This window comes from Rattus norvegicus, chromosome 14 (genome assembly GCF_036323735.1).
Source record: "Rattus norvegicus strain BN/NHsdMcwi chromosome 14, GRCr8, whole genome shotgun sequence".
Lineage (NCBI taxonomy): Eukaryota > Metazoa > Chordata > Mammalia > Rodentia > Muridae > Rattus > Rattus norvegicus.
This window is the reverse complement of record NC_086032.1, coordinates 36528835-36551801: the sequence shown is the minus strand read 5'-3', so window position 1 is coordinate 36551801 and position 22967 is coordinate 36528835. Positions and strand designations below refer to the sequence as shown.

At 39.6% G+C, this 22967-nt stretch overlaps 1 protein-coding gene across 1 annotated transcript in view; it reads left to right on the top strand.

Moving 5' to 3' along the window:
• Positions 1-22967, top strand: part of Gabrb1 (gamma-aminobutyric acid type A receptor subunit beta1) — a 483582-nt gene that overhangs the window by 366119 nt on the left and 94496 nt on the right. The window contains exon 5 of the mRNA NM_012956.2: positions 3803-3885. Coding sequence (NP_037088.1) covers positions 3803-3885 — 83 coding nt within the window. The remainder of the gene's footprint in view (positions 1-3802; positions 3886-22967) is intronic.

Below are 22967 nucleotides of genomic sequence, written 5' to 3'. Positions count from 1 at the left end.
CCCTTTCCTTCTAAAACTTTGTTCCCACATCCCTTTTTTCTCGTCCAATGACAGGCCTCATTTTATCTTGTGTCTGCCTTCACCTGCATAATGACATCAACCTACAATTCACCCTTTCTGTCTAATTAACAAAAAATCTTTTCTTTCAAATGTAAGCTGAGCACAACTATTATCATTTTGTGATTTATAAAGTATAAAATATAGCTAAAACCCAGCCCAACATTTTATCAGTTAAACAGAACATTTAGTTATCTATTCCAGCTTAAGAAAGGCTTAAAATCTATGTTATGACCTGGCTAGCTTGTATACTATCTGATAACTATCAAATTAAATATGTATTCTCAAAGTTGAACAGCCTGGGTAGGCCATGAGACTATTAACTAGTTTCAACCCCATCAGAAACCTGAGAACGACCAATGTTATCTGAAAATATAAAAAGCCTAACATGACTTCTGGAACTGAGGCAGGTTGAAGAGACAACTGTCTGCCGGTGCAGTGCCCTATGGAAACAGAAGAACATCAGTTTTCAGCCTTCTGACCAGGGATCTGACAGACCTCAGTGAAACAGGAATAAAGATTAGTTCATTCCGTCTCGGCAGAACTAAGCTGTCCTAACCTGTAAATTGTGTCCTCTCGAGGACAGTGTAGATCTGTAGGAGAAATAGGCAATTTCTGCCCAGTGGCCACCGAGCCACAATGTACCTCACCTGGAGGTAGAGATACTCAGCTGCTTTTTCTGTCCACAAATGGGGAGATTTTAGGAGCAGCTATGTCGCAACAAGTGAATAGATAACAGTAAATGTCACATTCTGAGGATCTCTGACATTTTTTGAAAACTAACTATGTAAGTAATCTGGACTGTTGTCTGTTAACTATCCTAATAAATTATCTTGAAAGCACTCTAACAATAAAATTAGAGCCATGAAGTTGCTGTCTGGCCCTTAACTCACATGTTTAATCATCTCAGATTAGTTTTTTAATAGCATTAAAGGACTGGATATAAGCCTTGAATACTTAAATGTGTTAAGGTTCACACCTTTTTAATACTTACCACAAATGTCAAACCAGCGTGTTAGTCAAGAATCCACTAAAAACTCAAGATTTTTCAGCCTGAGAAAGTTTTATTTTCTAAGAGGGGGGCCTAGCGCCATGTTGAGTCACATGATGTCACAAGCGTGGGATAAAAGGTTACCTTTTCTGTAATATTTACCGCTACAGCACTAAGTCTAATGGAGCTCATTTAGGCCACCTGAGCTCACACAATTAATGACTATAAAAGTGGAAGTTAACCCGAACTACAAAGTTTTAGACAGCTGTACTGTGATGTCTTTGTGATGAATTAATTACATTAATAATGGATATAATAAAATATCATCAAATTCAACATCACACTAAAAATTTTTTCATCGGAAATAAGTATGATTTATTTCAAGAATAGGGGGGTTGTTGGACATATACAAATCAAAGTGTAGGATACCTTCATCAACAGGATGAAGAACAAAACCTAATGATCTTCCCAAAAGATGCAGGAGAAATTCTATACATTTTCACAACAAAGACTTTCAATACCTAGGCATAAAAGAAACTTACCTCACTATAACAAAGACTGTGAAAAACTCAAAGCTGGCCTCATAATCAGTAGATGTTGAGTTCAAAGCCAAAGAAAGGATCACATTTTCTGACATCAGATTATAATACAATTTTAAAATAAACAAAAAATCTAAGAGTGTCCTTGAAAACTAGCACATAAATGAGTAGGACCAGAGTTCCCAGATATAAAGACATAGCTACAGTCAGCTGACCAACAAAGGCACCAAGAACATACAAAGAGAAGAGATGGTCTCTTCAACAAATTTGGTTTTAAATACTAAATAACCACATCCAAAATGTTCCAGCAAATTCAGAGACTAGCTCCAAATATATAAAATAAACCAAAAGTCAGTCAAAGATTCAAACATAGAAATAGAAGTACCAACAGGACACAAGGGGAAAGTGTGGCACTGAACTCGGTAATAGCCATAAAACAAAAATTCCAGACAACAAAAGCAAAATCAAACAGTTTGGATTAATACAAACTAAAAAATAATAATAATAATCAACTCATAATAGGAGAAAATGCTTGCAATCTATGTATTTTATAGATGGCTAATACCCAAAATAACAATCCCAACAAAAATATAATTATCTCTATTATAAAATGTACAAAAGCTCCAATAAAAAAAAAAACATTAGAGTCAACAGACATATACTCAACAATTCTAAGCATAGTACAAATCAGAACTGCAAAGTGGTAGCATATAACACCTGAGGGCTACGACTTAAAAAGGAAAAAAGCGAGTGCGTCAAATGAGCAAAGCACAGAGAGCCTATCATTGTTTGTGCTTCTCTTGCTCAAGGTAATTTTTGGTAACTTTCCAGCCATTTTTTATTGTTCCATGTGAATTTTAAAAATGTTTCTTCTATTTTTGTAAAGATAAATGACTGGCTGAAAGGGTAAGTTTAATGCCATGCATATCCGACTGCAATAAAATCTTTGAAAAGATATCAATTGGCATTTTGGCAGATATAGGGAGAATACTTTGTCATTCATTTTGAGAACACTAAGTCTGACTGAGGAGCATGGTCCCCAATTATTTGTCTTTTCAGCTTTTCTTCATGAAGGTTTTATAGTTTTCAGCATACAGGTCTTTCTTCTCCGATGCCAAGTCAAATCCTACGTATCTTGTTGCTTGAGTAAACAGAAGTCTCCTCTTAATTTTCTTTTTGGAGATTTCTGTGTTGGTGTATTATACAGACAACACCATTGATTTTTCATACTCATTTTGTATCCTGTAGGTTTGTGTGATCCATATTCCAGCTCCAATACTTTTTTTTTGGTGAACTCTTGACTCTGTCTGTCTATATGGGAAGACCATCTACAACCGATATAATGTTACTTATTCCCTTCTAACAAGAGGCTAGGACTGCTAATCTGTGTGCAATAGAAGTAATAGTATTGGACATCTTTGCTCTGTTCCAGACCTTAGAAGTAGAGATTTTGATTTCTCTGCATCTCCTGAGATGATCATGTGGGTTTTCTTTTGTCACTATGGTGTAGTATGTTAATTAATCTTGCCTTTGACGTTCTTTCATTGACATCATAATAATTTTTAATGTTTGGCTGACTATTTTATAAACATGTGCACATTAGAATAGTTATGCTGATACCACTTAATCATTTTAATGAATTGTTAAATTTTGTCTAATGCAGGGGATTAAATTAAATATTCATGAGAAATACTGACCTAAAGTTTTCTTTTCTGTTCTATGCCTTTGATTAGTCTAGGAATTGAAGGGTACATACCTCATAAAGTATGTGTGTGCTTTGTTGTATTATAGACCAACACAGAAACAGAGTGTGTGCTCTTCTGATTTTTGAAAGAGATTGAGAAGAGTTAGCACCAAATTCTCTTTAAGTATAGCCATATGGTCCTGATTCCTTTTTGTTAAAGTTTTGATCACTAATCTAAACTCCACACTTTGCAATACTCACACTTTGTTTCTCCTTGAATTTGCAACTCTCTAGAAATTTATCCATTTCTATCTCTTTATCTAGGTTTTCTACTCTACTGCTGTACATTTATGGTGGTCTCCAAGGAGCTTCTAAATTTTCAGCCATTTAGTAACCATGATTTGGGGCTAGAAGGCTTAGAAATAAAATTTCACCACCTAAAATGTTTAATTTACACTTGCTTGTTGGATGGTCTCTGTGTGTCCGTGAAAAGTTCCCACTTTTATCATGTCATTCTCTCTCACCTTGTAGGATCACAACCACTGCAGCTTGCATGATGGATCTCCGAAGATACCCTCTGGATGAGCAAAACTGCACCCTGGAGATCGAAAGTTGTGAGTTACTTGCAAAGGGGATGAGAAAGAGGGATGTTTGCTTGACCCAATTAAATCCAATCCTTCTCTGAGTTAATTGGCACTGGGATATTTTTAGCAGCCACCTTTTCAAGGAATTCACAATCAGTGGCATTATCCCTAGTATTGATGGTTCAAGGGTCATTTCAGTGACATTATTTCTTTAGCCAATTAAGGAAAGTCTGCTTATTTTAATTCATAAATTTATAAACTCAGGCCTTCTTCACCTTCTCTCCTAACTTTCCAGTATTCAAACTTCAGTGGGTGAGAAGAGAAAACATTTACTCATCTGTTAACCTGAAGGATTGTAAATGGTATTTAGAACACTGTGAGAGCACTGGGTTAAAGGTGTGTTTTTACTAGCGAAAAATACATAACCATAAATGACACTTCAGTGGGCTCATGCTTTAGGTCAAAGCGTTAATGTTTTCCATGGCTGTGGGCTAATTTTGGTCTGCATTATAAGGATGTTTTTCATTAATTGTTTTCTTCATAACATGAACACATTAATTACTAAGATCTAACCTGACAAGATACTCTTGTGCCGTTGTTTTCTGGCCTTCAACCAGTGGGCATTTGAGCCCATGTGGAGAGTAGAGACAGATGATTTATTGATTTTGAGAGTCACTAAAATATACCAGAGTTCCTCCTATCACTCACTCAAAAGTGAGAAACCAGCAGATCCGTATTTTGGGTGTCTAAAATACTTCCTAGAGCTAAATGCCAAGAAGAAAAGGGAAATGAAAAACTGCCAGCTAACCTGACAGTATTATTGAAGAATAAATTGTTTCTTGACTGTCCTATTAAACAGTTACGTCAACTTTGTAGTCTCATTACATAGAAGTAAAACTGTCCCTATAGAGATAGTCCTAGATCTTAACATGGTCATCCTACTACCAGTGGAATGAATAAGAAAATTAGAAATGCTCTTCAATTAATAGTTTAATGTTAAAGATCATAAAGAACCTGGTAAATACTAAAAGGCATTACTTATGAAAGTGTTAGTGGTGACTTGGTTTGCACACCAAAATGACCAAATTGGAAATAAAAACATGATAATTCATTAATGACAGATAGTACTTTATAAGTAAAACACAGCTTTGGTTCAGTAAATGAATGGGTACCTTTAACACTGGGGTAGAAATAGCAGAATAGCTGACAGCCTGGTGACAGATACGGTTCCAGTCACCTTTGACTATCTGTCCACTGATTTTTGTGACTTTCTTAAACTTTGGCTTCTTTTGGAAAATGTTGTGTTCTGAAACTGTCAGAAGAGATTCTAAGATTCTTGGCATTCATCACTCGATTAAGGAGCAATGAATTTTGCAAAGAACTTTAATAGATTCTGAATTAAAATTTATCAGCATATTCTCTCAAAATTCATATTTTCTACAATGCATAGTGAGCTTTTCTACTTTGTAGATTGACATTTTTCTAAAGATAGCATATTTCTTTATTCAAACAGGAAAGTATGTAACCTTTCAACCCATTCATCATACTGTGTAATGATCAAAATAATAAATAAGTCATGTAGGATGTCATACAGGTGAAGGCAGGTACAAGATAGAAGGAGGCCTGTCATTGGATGAGAAGGAAGGAAGGGTGGGAGAGAAGTTTGAGGGAAGAGGAGGAGACTGGAACGGAAGGAGACTGGGGAAGAAGAAGCCATCGAGAGAACATGGAGGCCGATGTGTATTTACAGGTTGTTATGAATATTCTTAAAGGATGGATGTGTATAGGGGTTTGTATGTTTAGGTGGGCAATTATATCTTATCAATAGGATCAGAGGTTATTGTGTTGTGTGTTCTTTCTTGTGGCAAATTAAGTTTAAGAGAGTATGTGGCAGCTGGGACACTAAGCTGCCACGGAATGGAGATGTCTATTTATGGCATGGTGGCAGCCTGCCTTGGGAACTGGATGGGTGGAGAGGTTGTTGCCAGGCTCAGAGAGAGGCCATCGGCAGGGTGATATGGGATGGAGCAAAGCGGGTGAGTGGCTTTGCTGACTAAGATTAAGATACCTACCAGATACCTTGGGGCACTGTGGTGCCAGATCTAGTGGGGGCAAAAGACACCACTTTATTTTTAATAATTTTACAGCAACAAAGAGAAATTAAATATTGCCTAAATAGGATCTGTAGAAGCAGGGACGTGATAGAAACTAAAACCTAAACAAGAACTGAGCCCATTGCATTGTATGTGTTAAGCGAACAGCACAGAACCATGGGATGCCTCTCTGATAAAAGCATTGTAACAACATCTGAGAGTTACAGTATCTAGGATGCAGAGAACTGAGCTAACCAAAGGCAGGGACTGTGGAGGGATGGGAAGTCAAACCCAGGTACTTTTACAAGCCCAGTTCTACTTCATCACAGACCTCTGCCATAAACAGGTGAGGAGGGAAGCAGGCTCCATGACTGTGTTACAGCTGCTCTCAGCACGGACAGGAACCCAGCAAAGGCAAGACAGGTCTAGATTTCCCAATATTGTCTCTGCCAAAGGTCAGAACCAATCCTAGAAACTGAAGCAGAATTTGGCTCCTAGGTCAAGTGCCAAATATTTGTAGCTGAAAGGGAGGCTAGGATATCTTACAGAGTCAGCAAACTGAGCAGTCCTTGATTCCATTGAAGACACGTCCACATTATCACCCAGAAGGCTCAGGGCTGCATAGCTCTACAGTATGCTTAAAATATTTTTATCTTAACTGTTGACTATCAGATGTAAAGAAATGTAAAATATTAAGAATAAAACTATTATGTCGTGCAGGAAAAGATGCCAAAAATGTGGAGTCTATATTTATTTGCTGACTTTTGCTTGCTTTGCTTGTTTTTAACCTTAATACTGGTTATTCCTTCGTGGTTTTTAACTCTCCATAAACAACTGTGGCATTTTATGAAATTGCACCTCCCCTATTGATAACATATTGGACTACTAGCTTAGTGAGTCTAATGTCAGTTAGATTATAAGAATGATAAAGTAGACATTGCTCAATATAAGATTGAGCCAATCAAACTTTTCGGTGACTAACCAAGTGGGAACATTGCCTACATTGCAGAATTTACTAGTTTGTATGTGCATCCCATTAAGGCTGGGATAATGCTTTCCTTGGTTGGGTTCTTTGAGACAAATTAAAGACATTTTGCTTACTTTTTCTTAATTTTATAATTATATTTATGTACAAAAAAACTTAACCAATGCATATTTAACCCAGTTTAGTGGGGAGTTTGTTTTGTTTTGTTTTATTTTTTTTAAGATTTATTATATATAAGTACACTATAGCTGTCTTCAGTCACACCAGAAGAGTGCATCAGAACTCTTTACAGATGGTTGTAACCCTGGTTCTAGGATTTGAACTCAGGGCCTCTGGAAGAGCAGTCAGTGCTCTTAACCACTGAGCCATTTCTCCAGCCCTAGAGACCAGTTCTTTAGCCTTTGCCTTTTCCAGCTTGGCAATTTGAGACATAGACTTAGGACCCAGGACGTTGCCTCCCCAGTGGTGGTGGATCTAATCCTATCTGTCCTAATAGCTTCCACCAGCTTAGCCAGAGCACCCTTGTCTTCCGAGTTCACCTGTGTGAAGGCAACAGCGGTGCATGTCTTCCTGTGGACCAGGCGCCCCAGCCTGGCCTTCCCCTTGATGATGCAGTAGGGCACCCCATTTTTTTGACACAAGGCAGACAGGAAAACCACCAGATCAATGGGAGTCTACATCATGGGCAATCACCGCCAACTGAGCCTTCTGTTCTCCACCAAGGTGGTGACTGTATTGACCCCTGCTCGGAAGACAGGTGGTGTCTTAGTTGGGACGTCCCCTTTGCCAGCAGCTTTCTTCTCAGCACGGGCCAGCAGCCTTTGCTTCTTCTCCTGCTTTGTCTCTGGCCTGTACTTGTGGGCAAGCTTAAGCAGCTGAGTCACTGTTTGCCTGTCCAGGGTCTCGGGGAACTAGTTAAGGGCAGGAGGTACTGTGAGTCGCTTATGGAGGATAGCGCTTTGCTGCTACTGCCTGATGTAGCTGGGCCATTTGACGAAGCATGTTAGATCTCCTTTGGACTGGATGTCCTGCCCAATGCCAAAGTCCTTGGGCCTTTTCTTAGAGGATTGGCCACCTTTTTGTACCACCTGTTTCTTCATGACAGCAGGGGCTGGAGCCATCTTCTTCCCCTTGGCCTTCTTTCCTTTGGGCATCTTTCTTGACTGAAGAAGAGACTGTTTTGCTTATTTTATTGCCATCTAATCAATTAAAATTGCAAAGGCCATAAAGTCTTGTTAAACTGAACATGTACTTGAACTTGGACCAGAGTAATAGCGTTATAGCCTCGAATTCCATAAAATGAAGCCATAGCGTATGGATAAATCAATAGAAGAATTTTGTATAAGGAGGATTTGAACTTGAAATCAATAAGGTTACCAAATGAAGAGTGGATAGCCATGGGCCTTGTGGAGTTAGATAGGTCTTAGGATAAGAATCATGGAGAATTATTAGGATGGCTTTTAATTTTAATTTTTTATTCTTTCCCTCTCACTTTGAGCATCAGGTGTCTTACTACATTCAAATAAGTAGAAACCAATTTCCAATCTGAAATCTGTGTTCACACCCATATTTAACCCTTCTCATTCTCCAACACTCTTAGCAACACCTATGTTTCAGGGTAGGGAGGCATGAACAAATGACTGTTCTTCTAACATAGGGCACCCTTGGCAGACCAAAAACAAATGTCCAGATTGTTGAACTAAGTCTTTTGGGTTTCTTAGTGGAGTTAAAGGGAGAAAATCAACAAAAAGCTTACCCCAGAATGGGTGAGTTCATGAGAGCTGAAGCCCTGGAGCTCCTATGCCTTGGACTGACTCTGCTGGCTAAAGAGTCCTTTCTCACTAGCAATTGCTTAGTGCTATTATAACCCTGGGGATGGGTTTTGTGTGACTTTTTCTAGAACAATGTGAACACGCGTTTATTCACCTCAGATGGGGGTACCAATGACAGACCAAAGAAACCAATCCATCCAAGTCCAGTTTAAGGATTCAGTGAGTCTACTGAAGTTACTCATGTGTGAGGATTTTAGGTGACACAAATGCATCTCTGAAAGGTCTGCCCAGCATGGGGGATGATGATTCACAGAGCTAGCATCCCTGGAGACCTCTGCATGACCCTTTGCAGTCAGCACAACTGCTCAGTACCACATCTCAGCATTTAGTATCACTTAGATAAACTTGGGTATGGTCCTTTTGAATCTTGTAAGTTTTAAACTTCCCTGAGACTTGTGAGTTTAGTTTACTTCCCAAGCCTTGTAAGTTTGGTTTCTTTTCTAAATCTCAAACAATCTCCCTCCTGGATTTCAATTCAAAGAAGCCCCAGTTTCTTTCAAAATACTCTGCTTTATTTTGCTGCTGTTGTTGTTGCTGCTGTCACTCCTGGTGCTGCTGCTGCTGCTTTCCTATGTTCTTAATGTTTGTGCCTTCCTAAATTCACATTGGAACCTATTCATCAGAGTGATGTGATGATAACATTAGGATGATGAGTGGAGCTCACTTTAAAGAAGGTATTTCCCAGAGAGTTCCCTTGTCCCTTCTACTCAGTATATTAGGACATAACCAGAAGTATCGTATGAAAGAGAAAATGAACCCTCACCAGACACCAGAACCTATCATTGCCTTCATTTTGGACCTCCTAGAGTGCAGAACTATTAAAGCTTTGGGGTATTAATCTCTGCTGTTTATACAGTGCATAGTTTTAGCATCTACACATCCCCTAGGGACTAAGATGAATGTAGTACTTGGTGGTACTTTTTCATTCCAAATTTTATTGATTCTTTGCCCAGCTGATTATAAAGTAAAAGTAAAGAGTTCATTACGTGGTTCACTACCCATTTGTTAAAACCAAGATTAATTTCTGGTAAGAGGTCTGTAAGGATAATGTATTTTATAAGTATCGCCAATAAATTTTGATGAGTTGCTTTAATTTTCAAATATAAGAGCAGTTTCAACTCCTCATATTGAACCTGCAATCCAGCACTCCTTCCTTCATACAATTTCATATGTGTGCCTTAAGATTACCTCAAAATGCAATATATACAAAAAATTGAAGAGGTTAGACTCCATGAAATCAAATAACCCTTTTTTTAAAAATGGGCTACAGAGATAAACAAAGAATTCTCAACTGAGGCATATGGAATGGCCTCAAAGCATCTAAAGAAATGTTCAACATCCTTAGTCATCAGGGAAATGCAAAGCAAAACAACCCTGAGATCCCACCTCAAACAAGTCAGAATGGCTAAGATCAAAAACTCAGGTAACAGCAGAAGTTTGTGAGGATGTGGAGAAAGATAAACACTTCTCCATTGTTGGTGGGATTCCAAGCTGGTAGAACCACTCTGGAAATCAGTCTGACAGTTCCTCAGAAAATTGGACATAGTACTACCTAAGGAACCAGCCATAGCTCTCCTGGGCATATACCCAAAAGAAGCTCCAACATATAACAAAGACACGTGCTCCACTATGTTCATAGCAGCCTTATTTATAACAGCCAGAATCTGGAAAGAACCCAGATGTCCTTCAACAGATGAATGGATACAGAAAATGTGATACTTTTTTTTTATCTTGAGTATTTCTTATATACATTTCAAGTGTTATTCCCTTTCCCGGTTTCCGGACAGACATCACCCTCCCCCCTCCCCTTCCTTGTGGGTGTTCCCCTCCCAAACCTCCCCCCATTGCCACCCTCCCCGCATAGTCTAGTTCACTGGGGGTTCAGTCTTAGCAAGACCCAGGGCTTCCCCTTCCACTGGTGCTCTTACTAGGATATTCATTGCTACCTATGGGGACAGAGTCCAGGGTCAGTCCATGTATAGTCTTTAGGTAGTGGCTTAGTCCCTGGAAGCTCTGGTTGCTTGACATTGTTGTACTTTTGGGGTCTCGAGCACCTTCAAGCTCTTCCAGTTCTTTCTCTGATTCCTTCAACGGGGGACCTATTCTCAGTTCAGTGGTTTGCTGCTGGCATTCGCCTCTGTATTTGCTGTATTCTGGCTGTGTCTCTCAGGAGCGATCTACATCCGGCTCCTGTCGGTCTGCACTTCTTTGCTTCATCCATCTTGTCTAATTGGGTGGCTGTATATGTATGGGCCACCTGTGGGGCAGGCTCTGAATGGGTGTTCCTTCAGTCTCTGTTTTAATCTTTGCCTCTCCCTTCCCTGCCAAGGGTATTCTTTTTCCTCATTTAAAGAAGGAGTGAAGCATTCACATTTTGATCATCCGTCTTGAGTTTCCTTTGTTCTGGGGATCTAGGGTAATTCAAGCATTTGGGCTAATAGCCACTTATCAATGAGTGCATACCATGTATGTCTTTCTGTGAGTGGGTTAGCTCACTCAGGATGATATTTTCCAGTTCCAACCATTTGCCTACGAATTTCATAAAGTCGTTGTTTTTGATAGCTGAGTAATATTCCATTGTGTAGATGTACCACATTTTCTGTATCCATTCCTCTGTTGAAGGGCATCTGGGTTCTTTCCAGTTTCTGGCTATTATAAATAAGGCTGCGATGAACATAGTGGAGCACGTGTCTCTTTTATATGTTGAGGCATCTTTTGGGTATATGCCCAAGAGAGGTATGGCTGGATCCTCAGGCAGTTCAATGTCCAATTTTCTGAGGAACCTCCAGACTGATTTCCAGAATGGTTTTACCAGTCTGCAATCCCACCAACAATGGAGGAGTGTTCCTCTTTCTCCACATCCTCGCCAGCATCTGCTGTCACCTGAGTTTTTGATCTTAGCCATTCTCACTGGTGTGAGGTGAAATCTCAGGGTTGTTTTGATTTGCATTTCCCTTATGACTAAAGATGTTGAACATTTCTTTAGGTGTTTCTCAGCCATTCGGCATTCCTCAGCTGTGAATTCTTTGTTCAGCTCTGAACCCCATTTTTTAATAGGGTTATTTGTTTCCCTGCGGTCTAACTTCTTGAGTTCTTTGTATATTTTGGATATAAGGCCTCTATCTGTTATAGGATTGGTAAAGATCTTTTCCCAATCTGTTGGTTGCCGTTTTGTCCTAACCACAGTGTCCTTTGCCTTACAGAAGCTTTGCAGTTTTATGAGATCCCATTTGTCGATTCTTGATCTTAGAGCATAAGCCATTGGTGTTTTGTTCAGGAAATTTTTTCCAGTGCCCATGTGTTCCAGATGCTTCCCTAGTTTTTCTTCTATTAGTTTGAGTGTGTCTGGTTTGATGTGGAGGTCCTTGATCCACTTGGACTTAAGCTTTGTACAGGGTGATAAGCATGGATCGATCTGCATTCTTCTACATGTTGCCCTCCAGTTGAACCAGCACCATTTGCTGAAAATGCTATCTTTTTTCCATTGGATGGTTTTGGCTCCTTTGTCAAAAATCAAGTGACCATAGGTGTGTGGGTTCATTTCTGGGTCTTCAATTCTATTCCATTGGTCTATCTGTCTGTCTCTGTACCAATACCATGCAGTTTTTATCACTATTGCTCTGTAATACTGCTTGAGTTCAGGGATAGTGATTCCCCCTGAAGTCTTTTATTGTTGAGGATAATTTTAGCTATCCTGGGTTTTTTGTTATTCCAGATGAATTTGCAAATTGTTCTGTCTAACTCTTTGAAGAATTGGATTGGTATTTTGATGGGGATTGCATTGAATCTGTAGATTGCTTTTGGTAAAATGGCCATTTTTACTATATTAATCCTGCCAATCCATGAGCATGGGAGATCTGTCCATCTTCTGAGGTCTTCTTCAATTTCTTTCCTCAGTGTCTTGAAGTTCTTATTGTACAGATCTTTTACTTGCTTGGTTAAAGTCACACCGAGGTACTTTATATTATTTGGGTCTATTATGAAGGGTGTCGTTTCCCTAATTTCTTTCTCGGCTTGTTTCTCTTTTGTATAGAGGAAGGCAACTGATTTATTTGAGTTAATTTTATACCCAGCCACTTTGCTGAAGTTGTTTATCAGCTTTAGTAGTTCTCTGGTGGAACTTTTGGGATCACTTAAATATACTATCATGTCGTCTGCAAATAGTGATATTTTGACCTCTTCTTTTCCGATCTGTATCCCCTTGATCTCCTTTTGTTGTCTGATTGCTCTGGCTAGAACTTCAAGAACTATATTGAATAAGTAGGGAGAGAGTGGGCAGCCTTGTCTAGTCCCTGATTTTAGTGGGATTGCTTCAAGTTTCTCTCCATTTAGTTTAATGTTAGCAACTGGTTTGCTGTATATGGCTTTTACTATGTTTAGGTATGGGCCTTGAATACCTATTCTTTCCAGGACTTTTATCATGAAGGGGTGTTGAATTTTGTCAAATGCTTTCTCAGCATCTAATGAAATGATCATGTGGTTCTGTTCTTTCAGTTTGTTTATATGATGGATCACGTTGATGGTTTTCCTTATATTAAACCATCCCTGCATGCCTGGGATGAAGCCTACTTGATCATGGTGGATGATTGTTTTGATGTGCTCTTGAATTCGGTTTGCCAGAATTTTATTGAGTATTTTTGCGTCGATATTCATAAGGGAAATTGGTCTGAAGTTCTCTTTCTTTGTTGGGTCTTTGTGTGGTTTAGGTATAAGAGTAATTGCGGCTTCATAGAAGGAATTCGGTAGGGCTCCATCTGTTTCAATTTTGTGGAATAGTTTGGATAATATTGGTATAAGGTCTTCTATGAAGGTTTGATAGAATTCTGCACTAAACCCGTCTGGACCTGGGCTCTTTTTGGTTGGGAGACCTTTAATGACTGCTTCTATTTCCTTAGGAGTTATGGGGTTGTTTAACTGGTTTATCTGTTCCTGATTTAACTTCGATACCTGGTATCTGTCTAGGAAATTGTCCATTTCCTGAAGATTTTCAAGTTTTGTTGAATATAGGTTTTTATAGTAAGATCTGATGATTTTTTGAATTTCCTCTGAATCTGTAGTTATGTCTCCCTTTTCATTTCTGATTTTGTTAATTTGGACGCACTCTCTGTGTCCTCTCGTTAGTCTGGCTAAGGGTTTATCTATCTTGTTGATTTTCTCAAAGAACCAACTTTTGGTTCTGTTGATTCTTTCTATGGTCCTTTTTGTTTCTACTTGGTTGATTTCAGCTCTGAGTTTGATTATTTCCTGCCTTCTACTCCTCCTGGGTGTATTTGCTTCTTTTTGTTCTAGAGCTTTTAGGTGTGCTGTCAAGCTGCTGACATATGCTCTTTCCTGTTTCTTTCTGCAGGCACTCAGCGCTATGAGTTTTCCTCTTAGCACAGCTTTCATTATGTCCCATAAGTTTGGGTATGTTGTACCTTCATTTTCATTAAATTCTAAAAAGTTTTTAATTTCTTTCTTTATTTCTTCCTTGACCAGGTTATCATTGAGTAGAGCATTGTTCAATTTCCACGTATATGTGGGCATTCTTCCCTTATTGTTATTGAAGACCAGTTTTAGGCCGTGGTGGTCCGATAGCACGCATGGGATTATTTCTATCTTTCTGTACCTGTTGAGGCCCATTTTTTGACCAATTATATGGTCAATTTTGGAGAAAGTACCATGAGGAGCTGAGAAGAAGGTATATCCTTTTGCTTTAGGATAGAATGTTCTATAAATATCCGTTAAGTCCATTTGGCTCATGACTTCTCTTAGTCTGTCTACATCTCTGTTTAATTTCTGTTTCCATGATCTGTCCATTGATGAGAGTGGGGTGTTGAAATCTCCCACTATTATTGTGTGAGGTGCAATGTGTGTTTTGAGCTTTAGTAAGGTTTCTTTTACATATGTAGGTGCCCTTGTATTTGGGGCATAGATATTTAGGATTGAGAGTTCATCTTGGTGGATTTTTCCTTTGATGAATATGAAGTGTCCTTCCTTATCTTTTTTGATGACTTTTAGTTGAAAATTGATTTTATTTGATATTAGAATGGCTACTCCAGCTTGCTTCTTCTGACCATTTGCTTGGAAAATTGTTTTCCAGCCTTTCACTCTGAGGTAATGTCTGTCTTTGTCTCTGAGGTGTGTTTCCTGTAGGCAGCAGAATGCAGGGTCCTCGTTGCGTATCCAGTTTGTTAATCTATGTCTTTTTATTGGGGAGTTGAGGCCATTGATATTGAGAGATATTAAGGAATAGTGATTATTGCTTCCCGTTATATTCATATTTGGAAGTGAGGTTATATTTGTGTGCTTTCATTCTCTTTGTTTTGTTGCCAAGATGATTAGTTTCTTGCTTCTAGGGTATAGCTTGCCTCCTTATGTTGGGCTGTACCCTTTATTATCCTTTGTAGTGCTGGACTTGTAGAAAGATATTGTGTAAATTTGGTTTTGTCATGGAATATCTTGGTTTCTCCATCTATGTTAATTGAGAGTTTTGCAGGATACAGTAACCTGGGCTGGCATTTGTGTTCTCTTAGGGTCTGTATGACATCTGTCCAGGATCTTCTGGCCTTCATAGTTTCTGGCGAAAAGTCTGGTGTGATTCTGATAGGTCTGCCTTTATATGTTACTTGACCTTTTTCCCTTACTGCTTTTAATATTCTTTCTTTATTTTGTGCGTTTGGTGTTTTGACAATTATGTGACAGGAGGTGTTTCTTTTCTGGTCCAATCTATTTGGAGTTCTGTAGGCTTCTTGTATGCCTATGGGTATCTCTTTTTTTAGGTTAGGGAAGTTTTCTTCTATGATTTTGTTGAAGATATTTACTGGTCCTTTGAGCTGGGAGTCTTCACTCTCTTCTATACCTATTATCCTTAGGTTTGATCTTCTCATTGAGTCCTGGATTTCCTGTATGTTTTGGACCAGTAGCTTTTTCCGCTTTACATTATCTTTGACAGTTGAGTCAATGATTTCTATGGAATCTTCTGCTCCCGAGATTCTCTCTTCCATCTCTTGAATTCTGTTGGTGAAGCTTGTATCTACAGCTCCTTGTCTTTTCTTTTGATTTTCTATGTCCAGGGTTGTTTCCATGTGTTCTTTCTTGATTGCTTCTATTTCCATTTTTAATTCCTTCAACTGTTTGATTGTGTTTTCCTGGAATTCTTTCAGGGATTTTTGCGATTCCTCTCTGTAGGCTTCTACTTGTTCTCTAAGGGAGTTCTTTATGTCTTTCTTGAAGTCCTCCAGCATCATGATCAAATATGATTTTGAAACTAGGTCTTGCTTTTCTGGTGTGTTTGGATATTCCGTGTTTGCTTTGGTGGGAGAATTGGGCTCCGATGATGCCATGTAGTCTTGGTTTCTGTTGCTTGGGTTCCTGCGCTTGCCTCTCGCCATCAGATTATCTCTAGTGTTACTTTGTTCTGCTATTTCTGACAGTGGCTAGACTGTCCTATAACCTGTGTGTCAGGAGTGCTGTAGACCTGTTTTCCTGTTTTCTTTCAGCCAGTTATGGGGACAGAGTGTTCTGCTTTCGGGCGTGTAGTTTTTCCTCTCTACAGGTCTTCAGCTGTTCCTGTGGGCCTGTGTCTTGAGTTCACCAGGCAGGTTTCTTGCAGGGGAAAAGTTGGTCCTACCTGTGGTTCCAAGGCTCAAGTTTGCTCGTGGGGTACTGCCTAAGTCCTCTCCGCTGTGGCAGCAACCGGGAAAATCTGTGCCGCTCCTTCCGGGAGCCTCCGTGCACCAGGGTTTCAGATGACGTTTGGTGTTTTCCTCTGGCGCCTGGATGTGCACAGAGTGCAGTCTCTTCTGGTTTCCCAGGCGTGTCCGCCTGTCTGAAGGTTCAGCTCTCCCTCCCACGGGATTTGGGTGCAGAGAACTGTTTATCCGGTCTGTTTCCTTCAGGTTCCGGCAGTGTCTCAGGCACAGGGGTCCTGCCGCTCCCGGGCCCTCCCCTATGGGAACCCAGAGGCCTTATACAGTTGCCTCTTGGGCCAGGGATGTGGGCAGGGGTGGGCAGTGTTGGTGGTCTCCTCCGCTCTGCAGCCTCAGGAGTGCCCACCTGATCAGGCGGTGAGGTCTCTCTCCCACGGGGTTTGGGAGCAGGGAGCTGCTGCGGTCCGGGATCCGCCGGTGTGGCAAATGTGATACTTTTACACAATGGAGTACTACTCAGCTATTAAAAACAATGGCTTCATGAAATTCTTAGGCAAATGGATGGAACTAGAAAATATTATTCTGAGTGAGGTAACCCAATCAAAGGGAACACACATGGTATGAACTTGGTGATAAGCAGATTTTAGACCAAAAGCTCGGACTACCCAAGATATGATTCACAGACCACATGAAGCTCAAGAAGAAGAAAGACCAAAGTGTGGATGCTTCAGACCTTCTTAGAAGAGGGAACAAAAATCCTCACAGGGGGATATATGGAGACAAAGTGTGGAGCAGAGACTGAAGAAAAGGCTATTCAGAGACTGCCTCAACTGGGGGATCCATCCCATACACAGATACCAAAACCAGACAATATTGTTGATGCCAAGAAGTGCATGCTGGCAGGAGCCTGATATAGCTGTCTCATGAGAGGCTCTGCCAGAGCCTGACAAATACAAAGGTGGATGCTCACAGCCAACCATTGAACAGAGAATGGGGTCCCCAAAGGAAGAGTTAGAGAAAGGACGACTGAAGGAGCTGAAGGGGGTTGCAATCCCATAAGAAGAACAACAATATCAACCAACCAAATTCCCCAAAGTTCCCAGGGACTAAACCACCATCCCAAGAGAACACAGGGATGGACCTATGGCTTTAACAGCATATGTAGCAAAGGATGACCTTGTCAGCATCAGTGGGAGGAGAGGCCCTTGGTCCTGTCAAGGTTCGATGCCCCAGTGTAGGGTGATGTCAGGGTGGTGAGGTGGGAGGCAATAGGTTGGTGGGTAAGGGAGCACCCTCATAGTGGGGGTAGTGGGTTTCTGGAGGAGAATATCCAATAAAAGAAAAAATTACCTCAAAATTATTATGAATGTGTCACCCAAGAGCAAAATAGAAGAAAAGCTAGTATTCTAATTCCTTCAATGATTAACATTATGATTTTGCCTTATCATGATCCATAAACTGCCTACACATTACCTGTATAAACTAGCATGAAGTCATCAGGCAATAGTAAAATTCAGTGACACCTGGTTATTTTCTTAGGGTTTGTATAATAAAAGCATAGTCCTCATGTACTAAGTTAATGGACCACTCAGTCTGTTAGTCACACAGTGGTACTATTCTACTTCAATGCTCGTTTGTAGCAATGTGTACACAGAACTCCAAGCAATGTTTGATTATAAAACAAATTTTATAAAATAAAATTGTTTTCTCACCCACAAACATGACAGATAAAAAAGAATCTATACCCAGCAACTTAACCTACTGTAAGAAATTGATATTTTTACAGAATTGAAATGCTACGTTTTATTTATGTAATGTAATATAACAACACTTGTAAATAAACTCAAAATAGTCACTATGTCCAGACATCAGACCCAAGTAATTCTATAAACGAATCAAGAATGGGCCCTAAATTAAAAACCTTATTAAGATAATTTAATTCAGACTGAGTAAACAGGGCCCTAAGAAAAAAATTTAGAGAGCTATAACCACCATTTCTGGATATTTTAAGCAGTGTGATACAGGAGACAAAAGTCTTCAAAGTGTGATAAATGGGATTCTGCAGGAAAATAAAGTCAATAGAGAAGAAGGAAAGGAGCCAAGACAGATACAGAGATATAGATTAATTATACAGACTCGGACCATGCAATTTTAGAGGCTGGCAAATCCCAAGATATGCGGGAGGAGTCAGTACCTCAAGAGCTAATGGTAGTTCCCATCCTGATACAAACACCAAAGAACAAACAGCCACTCAGCTCCAAAGCCAACTGACCCAGGTAGAACCAGTGACCAGTCAGTCCAAAGGTGGGAATGAACGAAGCTGATGTCCAGTTTGAGGGAAAGCAGGAGAAATTCACTGAGAGAAGAGTCAGGTTTTTTTTCTCTTCTATTCAAATATTTAGGTAATTGGGAAAGGTCCAATATTGGAAAGGCAACCTGTTCGCCTCATTCTACTGACTTAAGTAAAGAATCTCACAGGAACAGCAAAAGGTCATATAACTTAAGCACCACATGATCCAGTTAGTTCCAGTCAAAACCAACCTAGCATGGCAGTATAGGTGCATTCAATTGTATCTGACTAACGCGTCATGAGTTCTGAGCCCACATGGCTCAAGTAGCGCTCGGGGATTTCAGTAAGGGAGATTTAGAATTTAAGAGAAGTCATTTCAAATAAGTAGCAGTGGCTATTCATGAAGTAAGTGCCTGCCTAAGATGAAAACTTCTTTTCCCAGGGAGACATGTCAATTAAATTGGAAATGGCTGCCTACCGTTAACAATGCAGTAGATATCCTCAGTAGGAGACCAGTTTTATTTTATAACCTTCAGGGTCTCTTTCAACCCCCGAACTAGAACTCCTGGACTTCATTCATTCACCAGTAAATTACTTTATGCACCTGCCTAAATAATGTTAGTGTTGGAGTGGTTCTGATGTATTAAGCTAAGCTGAACATAGGAAAAGGGTTATGAATGCACGAATATATAAATACAAGAAAAATATGAAATGAGTGGTGCGTAACAGCAGAAACCCTAGCACCATTCTTACTTGATCTCTCCCTGCCAAATCATTCATTTCCATCTGAAAATAATTTAAAAATAAGATCTACCATGCCCTGCATGCTTTCTATTCATGGTTATTAAACACTAAAAACTAAGAGAAGTAAATTGAACTTCATGAATGATTCATGGGTTCCCTTGCTTCGTGTCCGCATTGTCAAGGAAATTAGCAGCCGTGGATATCTCCTTAGATAAATTTGATTTTGTCATATTCAGTAGGCTACATAATGAAAATGAATATTCCAAATTATCTTCTTAGAAATGTTAATACATTTTAGTGCCTGTAAGCTTTTTTGATGAGTAGAGGGGGGTGGTTGGAGGATGGGAAATTTTTCTGAATTAATTTATTCCTCTATCCAGCCTCCTTTTTTGTTCCCCCTCGCTCTCCCTCTCCCTCTCTCCCTCCTTTTCTCTCATTCTCTCCATCTCTCTTTCCCCAGACCTCTCACCCCCCCTCTCCCTCCAAATTATCCAATCTTTTGCAAGCTAACACATAATTCAGTGGAGAAATAGAGTTCTGAGTAGAAAAATTAGTTTTGCAATCAATTTTTTGATAAAGCGACCCTCAGAGCTATTCAAGTTGACATTATAAACAATTTATTTTCCATATATGAGAAAACTTTGTATAGATTGTTAAATATATATTTGACATATTTCAGCTTCTGAAAATGTCAGCTACTTTCTTTTTAATATTAGAAAGGTTAACCATTTGCTATTAGCACAATCAAAATGCACAATAGAAATATACAGTAAGACTCACTGCTTCATCTAAATATTACCAAGATTAACTAAAGACAACATTCATGGTAAATATCTAATCATCTAGCATTAGAAAGCTGTATTAACTTAGGACTTCAATTCACTTGAGATCCAAACTTGTGATAATAATGACAGCTGATATTATTGATTACACACTATGGTCAGGGACTTTACAAAGATCCCCCATCGAGTTCTCATCACACAGAAAATGGACTCGACGAATCAAGATGCTAACTTATTAAATCTCAAAGTCTTAATATTATCAATGGGACTTTACCTCAATCTGACTTGTTCATCTAAGACTTAATATTATGACTTCTTAAGAAAAAGATCTCTGCCCTTGTCAGGTTCTTCTCTCTGGTTGTCTAATTACACTGGTGACTTTCAGGGGACTCTAGGCAGAGAGCAGATCTGAGGGTGGGGGAAGCATATTTTAATTGGTTCTCCTGTTCATTGGATATACTCCAGTTCAACTCTTATAGGGGCTGTTATTTTCTGGCCTTCTTGCCAGAAACACTAAATAGTGATCTATATTAGTAATTAACATGATTTTACTGGACCACTCCTGTAAGTAAAACCTACCACAACAATCATAATTCCTTTTTCTCCTACATCACTACACATAGAGCTCCTGAGTCTGTGCAGTTCTGGGCCTGTGTGCTCCAATCATCTTAGAGATTCCAAATCCAATGTGTTCATAAGTATGTACATGAACAAGCATCTACAAACCTGGGAAAAGACATAGGCATATACTTTGTCTTTTATTGGGGTTCTCTAAATGGGAAGCAGAATGGAAGCATAGAAACAGGAGAAGAAATTTTGGCAAAGAATAGCTGGTTTGGAGGAAGGAATCACTGACCAGATCAAAGGGAAACTGTCAAGATGTTATTTAGTGTTTGCCATGTAACAGAAGCCTCCGTTTTCTGGGGTTTTTTGTTTGTTTGTTTGTTGTTTTTTGTTCTTCAAAAGCACATGCTTTGAAACAGATTGACAAGTAGATTGACTACATTGTACAATGGATTCTTTGCTTCAAACACACACACACACACATATATACATATATATATATATATATATATATATATATATGTCAACCAGCTTAGATATAGCTCAGTCAGTAAAGTGCCAGCATTGCAAGCACAAGGATCCCAGTTCAATGTCCAGAACCCACTTTTTAAAAAATGTCTAGTGCGATGTGTAGTGCTTGGAATCCCACTGCTGAAGATGGAAACGGGGAGAGCCCTGGGGGTTTCTGGATAGCCAGCCTAGCTTTCTTGATGAGCCCAAGGCCAGTGAGATATACTAAAAAAACTGTAGACAGTGCCTAAGGATCCACACCTGAGACAGTCTGTATGTCCACATGTGTGTGTGCACACATGTACACCAACACACATAAATAATGTCTACATACATACACATGAAGGTTAACTTGTTTATAGGTTGCTACTCTAATTTCAATATGTACAAGACTCATTAATATAAGTGTGATAAATGAGACAAGAATTTATGTAATGAGCCTCTGAGATGGAAAATTTCTTTGGAGAGAGGATCATGGATACTATCACTGCAGTGAAATTCTCTCATGTAAGGGGAAAAAGAGAGCTAGCAAAACTTTATAGTTGAATAAATATGTCACTATAGGCTTTTCAGAAACAGTGCATCAAACTGAAATCATTTGCTGTATCTATTTGTTTCAATCACAGAATTAAGAACATCTGTATCAGGGTTCATCCCCCACTCACAAGTGCTAACAATTGTGGATAGTTCAGAAGGGGAGCGTGCTCACCCAGCCCCCACATTACTGCATTGATTCCAAAAGGAGCCTACCCCCATGTCTTATATTATATTGATCTACAATTCCTGGGAAAGAAAATCAAAAGCATCCATGGCTTGCTTACTGCTGCCGTATAATCCCCAGAGCAGGAAATGGAAACGTGTCTGTTAGCTCCTGGCAGCTCATGTCAGGGGTCACTTGGAAACATGGAGAAGATAGAGACTCAGACCTAGCTCTGTGGGGCTGCATAGGATCCCAGAAGCCAAGTGTGTGAACACCTTCAAGATGGTGCTGATATCAAGGGTTCATAGTCCACAATTTGAGTTGCAAGGTTCTGCAGAAGGGAACAAAATCTAGCTAGCTGTAATAGGGCCTCACCTGTGCTCTTCAATCTACCTCTCCAGCCTGCCTGCCACCCACTGTGGTTGACATAATTAGCTGCAGGCCTATGTCACACTGGTTGCTCTGCAATGGCTTCAAGAGAATTTAGGTTTTAAATTAACTGAGACACAGAAGTCATTTCCTAGTGACCTAAATAGCTCCCAAACACTGAACTCTGATCAGCTCGGAATTGAAGCACCTTGGGTGTTTGACATCTGTAGCTTTACTTCTCATAGTGAGGGGAGTCTCAAATGCAGGGTGCCATCAGCACTCTTTGCTTCATTAAAACACATTTAATTAAAATGTAATTATTTCACTTTCTCCTTTCCTCCCTCCAAACCCTCCCATGGACCTTTTCTTTAACACCTATGCTACCCCTACAGTCCCACCCCCATCGTTAGCCTCTTTTTGTTATTGTTGTTGCATAAACATAAATATAGCCATATATAAATACAATCAGCCGAGTCTGTTACTGTGGCTGTGTGTACATGATTTCAGGGCTGACTACTTACTACTTTGTACTAGAAGCATAATTAGCTGGCACATTCCTGAAATACCCTCTCTCAGCAGCCATCAATCTATAGTTTGTGAGTGCGAGCCTGA